The 12,710-nt window shown below is 41.6% G+C and overlaps 1 protein-coding gene across 4 annotated transcripts in view; it reads left to right on the plus strand.

The window, feature by feature from the left end:
* col11a1a (collagen, type XI, alpha 1a) overlaps positions 1-12,710 on the plus strand; it is an 84,947-nt gene that overhangs the window by 5,645 nt on the left and 66,592 nt on the right. For 3 of the 4 annotated variants that reach the window (XM_083936091.1, XM_083936089.1, XM_083936092.1), the window contains exons 2-4: positions 160-324; positions 911-1,124; positions 4,757-4,919. In XM_083936091.1, coding sequence (XP_083792217.1) covers positions 160-324; positions 911-1,124; positions 4,757-4,919 — 542 coding nt within the window. The remainder of the gene's footprint in view (positions 1-159; positions 325-910; positions 1,125-4,756; positions 4,920-12,710) is intronic. The other variant, XM_083936090.1, reaches the window with a different exon arrangement.

A 12,710-nucleotide genomic window follows, 5' to 3' on the forward strand; every position in this document is an offset into this window, starting at 1 on the left:
GGACACATGCATGTATTTTAAAATATTAAAACACAACATATAACTAGCTAAAAATAAAATACTTTAATGCATTTAATGTTTCCATCTGTCATTCATGTGCTGAACAAGAAGAAACCAGTGCTATGACCTAACTGATGTTTTATCTGCTCCCCTGATCAGCAGAGCCAGTGGATGTGCTAAAAGTATTAGAATTTCAAAATTACCCCGAAGGAGTGACGAAAACATCAGGACTATGCACAAATCGAAGAGCGTCAAAGCCGGACTCAGCTTACAGAGTTGCCAAGCAGATCCAGATCAGTGCCCCCACCACGCAGTTATTCCCTGGTAAGACAAAATTCTCAACCTTTGACCTCTTTCAACCATCATGTTTGAACTGGTTAGCGTGTTTCAAACATGTCTTTTGACAGTGGATTCTTCTTTTGATCGTGTCTCGATTGTTATTGTTAAATAAGGACTCCCGAAAAACTGTTTAGATAAATCTCTACAGTAGACAAACATACAAAGAGCATAACGTTTGAAGGAGTTCTGGATGTAGCCGATTTCTGTAGCTTTAATGTAGACTCATAATTTAAATTAAGCATAATGCTGTGGTTTTCTTGGAGGCGCAAAACCCTGTTATAGATGTGCCTCACACAGAGAACAAAAAGAAGTATGTCCTGAAAATTTATACATTACACCTACTAATGTAAAAATGAATGAAGACATGTAAAAGCTTTTATGAAGTGGCTGTAGGTCACATCATGATCAGTGATATACTGTGATAAAACAAATGTTCACCATCTAAAAAAGTAGTTTATTATTGCTTTAAGAAAACTGAAGCTGAGGCCTTGTTACATCGAAGTAAATGGGTAATAACCAAAATATTATATACAAGATCGTCTTTTTCACCTTTTCTCTTTTGGCCATGCAGGAGGTGTTTTTCCTGAGGACTTCTCCATCCTGACCACAGTGCGCCCCAAGTCAGGCCTCCAGTCCTTCTTGCTGTCTGTTTACAACGAGCAGGGAGTCCAGCAGCTGGGCGTGGAAGTGGGACGTTCACCTGTTTTCCTGTACGAGGATCAGACTGGCAAGCCAGCACCGGAGGAGTACCCTCTGTTCCCTACTCTCAACCTCGCTGACGGAAAGTACGTACAATCTCAAACATCCTCTCACGTAATGACGTACTCAAACACACCCACACACCCTCACACTCACTCACTGATTCAGAAGGAATTGATGAGGCAGCAGGCAGGGAGGAGAATACAGTTGTTGTAGGTGACTGAGGGTCAAAGGAGGAACTCGGAGGAATGGAGAATGCAAAAGGGAACATACCAAGTGGAATCCAGTCGGACTTAAAACGTGTCCATACCATCAGGAATGTGCCAATTCAGCGGTGAATGTCTTGATACAGCGTTTCAATTCTACCAGTTCTTGCAGCTGAGCCAATCTGACCAAGTGACTGCAAGACAGATACAACTCTAAAAACTGCCTTGTCAGTTCTTCTTATTTTATCATATACTCTGTCATGTTCTAGATTTTGATTCCATTTCTCAAGATGAAAACATGTATATTGAGTCACATCAGGGGCATTTTGATCATCTTAAAACTAGTTCAATTACAAAATCAACTAAAAAATTAAAATGCTTAAACATATTTATGATTTCCATTGACTTATTCTTCTTGATAAAAGCAAGAAAACAACCCAGCTCTTCCCATTTTTGCACCACAGGTGCTCATGACCGGATTATCCATCCCATTGGGGGTCCATGGGCACGGAGACAGGTCAGAGACAGGGAGACACTGGATTATTGGGGCACAGCAGGGACTGCTATGGGCAACCTGACCTCATCCATGAACTCACTGCCTCTGTTATTTTAGAGAGGGGGGAAATGAAGGAGGGGAAAGGGGCAGTCCTAAACTTCCTTTTTACCCCCTTGGATTACCTTACCCTACCAGAAACAGCGCTCCACGTTTCAGCATGAATTTTTTCTGCTTCCAGGTTCAGAAATCCCTGAACTCTCACTTAGGGCGCACTCACACTTGGCCCAGATGATCCGTGCCGTGCTTTAGCGTTATTGTGCCCCCTCCCTCTTCCCCTGTGGTCCAGGCCGGCTTGCACTCACAGTCCTTGAAATGATCCGAGGCTCAGCTTGATTGCCTCTTGCTTAATAAATCATCACGCCTCAGATATTTTGTTTTGTCCAACTGCTTATGAATATTTTCATTTGACCAAATCTGTAGTAAAACACTCCACCTCCACATCAAACCACTGTGAAACTTTCAGCGGCATCTTTTTTAATGTCCGTCGCCAGGAACAGTTGTATATATAGTAATATATATATTGTAGAAATAGACAACAGGACCGGTGTCAATGCTCGTGCTCATACACGTATGAATGCTCGTGCTCGTACATGCTTTACTAAAGCCCACCTCTCTCAACCAGGCCACGGCCAGGAGGTGTTCCCCGCTTAAGCACGGAACAGTTGTACTCACACTGGTACAAACGAACTAGACTTTAGCCTTGAATTGTGGTACGGTACGAATGGATAGTGTGAGTAAACCCTTAGAGCTTCAGCTTAGCTGACATGAGCCTGTGTGCAGGGGCAAGGAGCAGTAAATAAACAGATAGGCTGCTGGGAAAAATGAACATTTTAAATTGTTTTTATAGTGTCTTCCTGTGTTATTAAAGTTGTTCACTTGCTGAACGTGCAATTTGAGGATAGTTTGTTTTTTGAGCTTTTGAGGGAAGTCGTAACCCGGTCACAATATTTGTGTGACCAAACTGGCTTTAAATGAGATCTTGTGTGTACACAGTTATCATGATAGGATGAATCTTGGTAAAAGTTCCATGTCAGCAAAGTCTTATGTGCACATTGCAACAAAGAGAAGGGCAGCCAGCTTTGTGTTAGTCTTTGTGACCCAGTGTCTAAGGAGCAGTGTTCTCTAGAGGATTTTTAACACTTCTTGGTCTGGACTCATTCCAGGTTCAGGCCTTGTCTAAATCTTCATTGACTAGAGCTCAGGCTGTGTACAGTCTGCAGTCCCTGTAGATGTATTCATTGTTACTAAGAGGCATATGCCAAGCTTGAAAAGAGAGGAACAATGATGATATTGATGAGGTGAAAAAGAGCATTATCCTTTCTTTAAAAGGGAGGTGAAAAGAAGGATTTCTAGTGAGCTGTTACGCTGTATACCCTCAGGTTGATCTTATTTAAGCTCTTTAAACATGCTTTTCTAAAGATTGCATTTACATTTGCTTCTTCAAATATAATGCTATTCTTTTGATCATAATACACTTCAAAACCTATAGAAGTCAACATGTAGTTTTCTGCCATATAAGGTAACAATTAATCCTTCCTGTTCTACCGCTAAGCCCGGAGTGTGTTGCACGTTTATTTTCTTCTCAGCTCTATTGCCTGCCCTGGAATCCTTCTGTAGATCAAGCTGTGTTCAAATGAATTTGATCATTTGTCTGTTCTGATAACTAGATTCCCCAAACAGATATGTATCTGTACCTCTGATAAATGCTTCTTAAGCCCCTTCCCCAGTGGACAAAAAACACTAACACCCATTAACATCTGGCCTTTGTCTTCAATGGGAAAGGTTACAATCGTCATTCATTCCCTGAACAAATGACTGCAGTAGTCACAGGATTTAATCGGGGCCCGGGCTGAACACACTCATTTTTGCCCCCTTTCCAGCATGATGCTATGACTTCTTGTCATTCTTAGCCACAAATTCTGTCGGTCTCCGTCCAAGCAGCGCTCAAACATCATTCCAAATTAGTCGGCAGTGAGTTTGAAATAGAGATTACTAAGTAAAAAAAAAAAGGAAGTAATCACTGTAACATGTCAGGTACCGGCATGTTCTTGACATTGAATGTGACACACCAGAAAAAAACACAGAAAAGGCATACTTTTCTCCTGGCAATGGCATATTTAGTGGGTTTTCGACACGTTTAAAAAACCTTCATATACGCTCATATTATATTGCCATCTTGAGCTACAGTGGTGCCAGGTCTCATCTTCCACCTCAGAATAATGTTTTGACTGTGTGTCTCCTGCTCTGGCAAGGCAGGCCTTCCTGGATCCTGACACACACTTTCCACAATGTTCACCATGTCTGTCATACCGAGTAACCCAGAAGGAGGATTAAGTTTGGAGTTTAATGAGTGTAATCCCGTGTTAAACAGGGCCAGAGTGTGGGGGCAAGAATGTGGTCCACTGCTGCCTGGTATGCAATAGCCCTTAAGTGCAGTGGCAAATGGTCCAGAAGCGAGGGAGGCGTTAGACTCACGTGTGACCCTGCTTGACCCTTTGCGTCCATGGGTGTTGTTGATCGATATATATCATACATAACTCTGAGGTTCATGTTTATTTCTGTGTTTACTTCTGTGATGAATCACATCATACACCAGAGCATTCTGAGCTTTCCCTCCTTGATGTGTGTCGAGATGTACAGTACAGTAAAAAGGTGGATTATAATCATATTAGAAATGCTGATAAGATTTCCTTTAGAATATAATCAACCACCATAAAATTGCCTACAATCAAATTTCATGTAATCGGATAAGCACTCACCCTAAAACATATTCATGGACCTCATTTTTGCATGTTGTTTATATAACATCACTGTCTGATTTAAGTAATAATCATGCACTCATAATACGCACTTAAGAGGCCTTATGTGTGCCACACTAACTTAAGTCAGTGTCTCTTATACTGGTTGACCACGGCTTCTTTTATTTCTCATCTCTCTTCGTTGTGTCCTTGATCAGGTGGCATCGTGTGGCCATCAGCGTGGAGAAGCAGACTGTCACCATCATTGTAGACTGTAAGAAGAAGATCACCAAGCCTCTCCTCAGGAGTGACCGCGGTTCCATCAACACCGATGGCATTACCGTGTTCGGCACCAGGATCCTGGATGAGGAGGTTTTCCAGGTAAGTTTTCATTGTGGTGATCTGTGAACATGTCCTTTGTGATAGAGTTGCTTATGGTGCATTTTGCTGGCACTGCTAGCTTACTTAATAAATCCCCAAAACGTGGCTGTATTTACTGTGCTTCGAGTATCTTGCCAAATAAGGTTTTAGGTCATGTCCCATCGAGGCATACCTGGACTCATTCTATGCTGTGGAGATGATAGAAACCAGGGTCGATCTGGAAGTGTTCAGGTTCTTTAGATTATATTAGGAATGTCAAATTGGTATGATACATATATCCAAAATATGTGAGGCTGCTTGTGCTATGGTTAAGTTTGATCAACGAGCAGAAGAGTTTGAGCAGATTACAGCTTTGTCTTTTTTTTGACCTACTGCTTGACCTCGTGAATAAATTGGTCAACTATTTTGGAGTGGGATAAGCTCAGGTAATATGTAGTTGTCAAACAGGCACATTGTACTTTATTTTTTGCCGTTTGGGGCAGTCTTTGAAAATCACAAGTGGCAGAGACACCTGTCCATCTTCCTGGTGACTACATGTTGTGATATTTGGTGAGACTTGAACCATAGTCACTTCCAAGCAGTTGAACTTGGCCGCCTTTGTACATCACTATTGCTTGTGTGTTTTGGGCTCTTGATCAACTTCTCAGACTTTTCAGATTCTTTGTTAAAGCTTCTCTTTACCTTGTAATTATACAATCTTAGTGCCAAAGGACTTTTAATCTGATGGTTTGCATTGGCATGAGGTGAAATGGTGAAGTGATCCACCAACGAATGGAAGTCCAACCTAATTAGTTTGATGGCAGACATGATAGTTTTATATTGATTGAGATATGATAAGTGTATTAAACTGAGTTGGAGTTTTTTCAGTTCACACTTGCCAAAAAAGGTGTCCTGTTACTACAGAGTGTTAAGTACAATGGTAGTTATTTCATTATTATTTGTTTAAATGAATAAAACATATTAGTTTGAAGGTTATTGTCCTTTCATGTAAGTATTCGTACTTACATGAAAGTAAGGCTCCAGAGAAGAAAGGCTTTTGCTTTTACATGTCAGTTGGAAGGTTTGAGGCATTGAGGGTGTGTCTTAAAGAGACATTGTTGACAACGATAAAGGTAGTGGCAATCAAGTATGTGGAGAACACTGAAGTGAATCTTAACTTCTTTTAACTGAGCCATTGTTGATGTCAGTTCTTGCATGCTTTTACGAAACATTGCTAAACCTGTGCTTGTTACTGAAACCTATATGTAGCTGTTAATGCCTCTACAAAAAAAGATGAATGTAATGTTTTCTAACTTGTCTCGCCCTGTTTGTTTAAAGAAATACGTTATAAAAGTACTTGATTTTATCATAAAGCGAACAACACTTTTTGACTTTTAGCCATTACTGTTATGCATAGCTTTTAGCCCAGACTGTTCTCAATATGAAATCATTGACACAAATTAATACAATTAATAATACAAATCTGCATCTTTGAACTTCAAATTCTAAATGTATATGGTTAACTTTCTGGCATTTGGGGTATGCTAGCGCCTCCATTGTCAGTGATTTGAACATGATGCTTTGAGGCACAGTTCATTCAGAGGTGGCTGCTGGCATGGGGTCAGCAGATGTAAATAATGACAGACAATAGCTGAATCGTCATGACACTCAGTCTTCTCCGGTGGGAAGTAAACGTCCTTGGAAGCCTGTTTGGGGATCTGTGTTTGCTCGTGAGGGAGTGGTGGTTTGTTTATGGGCAGAAGAAATAGCTAGTCATTATTCTGGTGCCAGGTTTGAATGATTGATGCTGCTACTCTTCTTTTAAAGCCATATTTTTTGGCATACCATGTGATCACCATGGGGTCCGAGGGGCCTGCACATTTAAAGCTAGTTTGGGTGTGTTACATTGGCTCTCTGTGTTGCTCATTAAATCATACCTTGGATTTGCATTATTTGCTCTGTCTGACCTAGTGCTCCACTGAGGTCATTTGGGTCGTGCAGAGTTAAAAAAAAAGATGGGTATCAGCGTCATATGTCAGATGCCCCAATAAAAGAAACATCACTTGTATTTAATAGAAAAGCATAGATTTGGTATTCTTTTGAAAATATGCTGCCATCATGATCTACATAACAGTTATACCAGTTTGATGATACACAGAATGATGTTAAAATATGAATCAAGGTAGTAACTAAAAAGTGCAGGTGTTCTTGGGGGGCGGCAGTAGCTCCAAAGGTGCCTCGGCTGGGAACTGGAGGGTCACCGGTTCGAGTCCCTGTGTGGACCATGAATGGAGTGTGGACTGGTATCTGGAGAGGTGCCAGTTCATCTCCTTGCCGAGGTGCTGTTGAGCAAGGCACCGAACCCCCAACTGCTCGGGGCGCTCCATCAATTGCATGTATAGGTCCTGTCTGTGCATGTGTGTGTATGTCAGGCCTGTGTGTGTGTAACATGAATAATATTAGAGTGAAAAAATTGAATTTCCCTGCTGCGGGATTAATAAAGTAATTCTTCTTCTTCTTAAAAAGAGTTATTTGAAAGATTATTTTCACCTGCATTAAGCCGACATCGCTCAATGTTGTTTTGTTTACAGTACGATGTTGCTGATGTCTAGTTGTAGACTGACTGTGTCGTTTTCCTCAACAAAGAAGAGCTAGAGAGTTTTTTAGGTGCACAGTTTTATGAGCAGATTTGCTTTCATATCTCCTGTCAGTTTTGATTAGATTTATGAGAGGGTACTGAAACCAGCATTTGTATGAAACAGTGTGTCCAGTCAGAGGTTGGAAGGGCTGAAAATAGGAGCCATAAGTCAGTTAACAGGGTCTTCTCTGTGTGGTTTTTGGAACAGGTCTCCTGTCTGTTCTCTGTCCCTGCTTTCCTCAGAGATCCACAGGGCCCGATGCATGCTGGGATATACAAGGGAAGGAAATACCTTGGCCTGCATTCAAACCAGTGGTTTTAATGAGGAACTAAATGAAATGGTAAAATCAGTGTTGCTGAAAGTTATGCCCAAGAAGGGTTGCACCTTAACAGATACTCTATGTGACCTCTTCCTGTTATTTTAGTTAGTCACTATATTTGATTTAATTACAGTGTAACTTTTGTATGAGAACATTGGAGGAATGCAAGGAATACACAGACAGTGACTTATAGCAGTGAGTATTTATTAACAGTTACACCCCTTTATACCACAGTGGTAGTATTAAGGGATAGACACACATTTACTCCCTTATTCAAACCCTGACATTCTTTTTCACAAGCTGACCCATATTTTTCATAAACGTCTATTCATGCGATACCTGCCTCAGGTTGGAAGCGACCACCGTCGCAAAGGGATCTGGTTTAGATGAATGGGAGTCTTTCATTGCCCCGTCAGGCCTTCCTCAATCCCCCCCCCCCCCCCCCCCCTGCATATTCTGTCCTGCTCACCACCTCCTCCTCCCTCTCCGCCCTCCCCACGTTGAGGCCTCCCTACTGTTCCCAAGCCATGAGACTGTGTATTCATACCTCGCTGTCATTACCTGTCTGAATCCCGCACACTCACATACATACCAGCCCATTTCCTCCACTTTTGGGTAGCAAACACTCATCAGGGGTCGGTGTGTCTTACCTTCAGAATAGATGGGACTGATGTAGTCTATGTCTTGAGGCCACACCACCAGTATTGCCAGAAGATGCATCTTATCTAAAGATAACTAATTGGTTTGTGTTGGATATTTTTTTAGCGAGTTGTTTTTTAGTGAGTGTGCAAGCCTAGATAGATAAAGGTGTCACTGCAGAGGGCATTCTGACTGTATGTTGCTCATTTCAGATTCAATTTTGGATTCCATTTGTTTTTCTAACACTAATGGATTATAATAATGTGCAGCACTTTACTGTTTAGCTTTTTAAACTGTTATATTTTAAATGAGCTCTTTTCAGTTGTCTGTTATTTTCACTTAAATGTCCCATCTTGTAAAAAGCGAGATTGCTATGTCTTTTTTTAAATTTTAGAACGGGTGGAGGTGCTTTATAAATACTGTAAAACACTCAATTGTCAGAGAAATGCACACAGCCTGTATTCAGGAACTGTGTTTTTAAATGAGCCGTCAGGACTTTTGTACAGTTGTGATGCTACAGTGTGATTCCTTAAAGAGACAGGTGCTAAAATGGAGTGTTTCAGACACAGTGTGATTATAGATATATTCAGACAATATGAGAAAATCAATGTTCTCTTTTATTTTGAAGCATGTAAACATATTCTAGTAGAAACCCAAAATACAATTATGAACCTGAAATGAGCACATGTCCCCTTAAAAGTCATGTTTTGGGGATGTGATCCTCTAACTCCTTTTGCCCTTTCTTGGTTCCTCAGTTCTCCTCTCTTCTCAGAGAAACTGCACCATATAGGCTTTGTTTGAGTGACTAATTGTCGTATGGGGCTGTCTAATTACAGTTAGCTATGGTTGGTCCAAAGGTATGTTGCCCCGGGCAAAGGTAGTGTCAAAGGAGCAGTGGTGACGACTACTTGTGTTTTGATTTGGCCAGTGATGCCCTGCACTCACCCTTTAATTACAACATGCGGTTGTATTTTAGCAGAGAAAAGACAAAAGAGCTAACTATCACAACAAAACTCAACAGTTCTGTATACTGACCATTCAAAACACGGAGGTTGTCTTCATGCAGCTCCTCTGTGGGAACACTGTTACCATGCAGGGCTATAACCTTTCACCCCTTCTATGTGTATTTATACCCCATGGTGCCTTGTGGCCAGGATGAGGTCAAGGTGGATTAAGCTTTTAGAAAAAAAGATTTGGTCTTATTTTTCTATCCCTCTTATTTTGCACCGCTTTAACAGTTCAAAGAAAATGCTATTTCATCCTATTATGCCAAACTGAAGCTCTTCTAATTGGTGTATTTTAGTTATGAGTAACACAATGTAAATAAGAAATTCAGTGTTAAACAGTGTAGTCTCTGATATGGCCAGCGTTTTACATTAAACAACATACCTTCGAGTGAAGCTCAAGGTTCTTCTTGTTTTAGGTTTTTTCCTCTTGCTTGCACCAGATTGGTGTTGTCTTCTTCTCTTCACCTGCACTGGTGCCCGGCTTTGAGCAGTTGTGAGCCATTGCAGCAATGTGTGCGGTAGATGACAGACCTCCTTTCTCTCCTCTCAAACTCACTTGACTGGAGCGTGCGGGCACCGTGTCTGATCTTTTTAGGGCATCGCAAACTGTGCATGCCCATGGCAAGGCGGGGGACTTAGTTGTGCATAATATGAGGTCCCCAGCGCAACATGAGGCCCTACGCACAGTGCAAGTTCTGCGTTTAGGGAGGGGCGGTCCTACCTTTGGCTAAGATGAGAGCCCCCCCCCCCCTTTTTTATCTTAAATAGGTCTGTCTGGTGGCAAGGTAAAGTGGTGAAAATATTCTAAATATAGAATTCATTAGCTGCTGCCCCCATCTACAGCAGTTCATTGATTAGCTTCTGTACCTGTGGTCCAGCCTGCTTCTCCTGCTTCTCCACTGGGGGCGTGAACCCGTTCTGAACAGACACCAGAGAGTCAAAGCAGCTAAGTGATCAACCAGCTCTCCAGTTAAAAATTGAGAGCTTCAGAAATCGCAATAAATATCATATAGTTCAATGAAATGTAATTATATACACTATACAGTGTCTTTCATTGTATACTGTATCGCATCATATTAAGAATGATCATGCACTTCAATATTTAAATACTTCTTAAGCTCCACTTTAGATGAACACCGCCAAGAATGTATAACAAAACAGAGGAAATAACAGGTATGAAGTAGTAAATGGATTCACAAGTCTCAGCTGTTGATCTTGACCCCGCTTCTCTCTTTCAGCCTCTCTCATTCTCGTTGACCTCTGACACCACAGTCATTAACACACAGCCTTGTGGCCTGTTTCTGTGCTGTGCTGTGCTGTGCTCTGCTGTAGCCAGGAGGGGCATATTTTGGAGCTCTGGCTTTGCTCCAAGTTGCCAGGGGCTTTTATCTCAGCAGTCCACAATGGAAGACAGACCCAGAGCCTCAGCATAACTCTCCCCAGGTGTTTCTCAGCACAAAACATCTTTTACCATCCCAGCTGCTCTCTCTTAATCCCCGTTGGTCTGTCTGACTGTCTCTGGATCTCTTGGTGTTGCCTTCTTGAGTTTCTCACTTGCCTTTTCTTGGCTTTTGTGAGTTGCCCCTAATTTTAACCGGAGAGACAGGTTAATGCACATTAAAGGAAGAATCTTGTCTGTAAGAGTGATTATCACTGTTAAAACTTGGCAAGTTACCTTGGCAAGTATAGCATTCGAAAAGTTTATTTAAACCTTAGACTTGATTGTTTTTACACCTATATATATACAGTATATACAGGTATATATATGATAATTTTGTCATTTCTTGTTTCCACGTGCATGTATTATTAAATAGGTCTGTCATGTTGCTTGTGTCCTCTCATGAAACAGTCAAAAGTCTCCTAGTAATACTGATCTGGTCCAGAGGTTGAACACAGCTTATTTGTGTGCAGACGGGTGGCTCTCAGACATGGATTAATTAGAGCTGACTCTAGGCAGGATTCAAGCATTCACTGTTGGTCTTAGGGTGACACATGAGGTAATACATGTCAACTTGACTCAGGACAAGGCTTGATCACTCTTTCCCTGTCGAGCCTTCCCAAGCATGCACACACACTCACACACACATGGACACACACTCAGCTGAGCCCTTTCCAGACTTGGCACCTGGGTTTCCTGCTGTCCCATGTCCACTTGGCAGGTCAATTTAGTCTTCTCATGGTCAGTATGATAAATGTCTCAATGGCTAACACAGAAGTTATGTGATATTTTATCTGGTACACAAATATTCGTATAACTTAGACACAAAGGATTAAAATCAACCTTTGTGCTCATTATTTTTATTCCACAGCCTGAAACGTTAGTTTTTAGTTACCAAAACTCAAGATAAAAAAATGATACCACATAAACGGTGGTATTGATGAGAAGGTTTAAACAAACCTTACATCCTTCTGCTGGATATGATTCTGGAGCCATTAATTGCAAAGATAATTAAGCCAGATAAGTGAATCTTTGAGGTGCTGGTGGTCTTACCTTTGGACAGAGTCAGACATTAGTTTCCAGGCCAATCAGCTGCTGGTTGTATCTTCATATTTACCATACAGAGGGCTTGGAATCATTCTAAAAAAAATAAATGAACTCACCACAGACACTGGACTGTCCTGCAGTTATTAGAGACACCTGAACTCACCACAGACACCGGACTGTCCTGCAGTTATTACAGACACCTGAACTCACCACAGACACCGGACTGTCCTGCAGTTATTACAGACAGTGAACTCACCACAGACACTGGACTGTCCTGCAGTTATTACAGACAGTTAACTCACCACATACACTGGACTGTCCTGCAGTTATTAGAGACACCTGAACTCACCACAGACACCGGACTGTCCTGCAGTTATTACAGACAGTGAACTCACCACAGACACTGGACTGTCCTGCAGTTATTAGAGACAGTTAACTCACCACATACACTGGACTGTCCTGCAGTTATTACAGACACCTGAACTCACCACTGACACTGGACTGTCCTGCAGTTATTACAGACATTGAACTCACCACAGACACTGGACTGTCCTGCAGTTATTACAGACACCTGAACTCACCACAGACACTGGACTGTCCTGCAGTTATTAGAGACACCTGAACTCACCACAGACACTGGACTGTTCCAATACCAGTTAAAAGGATACCAATACTTATAGAGTACATATGGAAGATCCTTCTGTATTGAATGCATTTGTGTTT

The sequence above is a fragment of the Echiichthys vipera genome (assembly GCF_963691815.1).
Source record: "Echiichthys vipera genome assembly, chromosome: 21".
In the NCBI taxonomy this organism is placed as follows: domain Eukaryota; kingdom Metazoa; phylum Chordata; class Actinopteri; order Perciformes; family Trachinidae; genus Echiichthys; species Echiichthys vipera.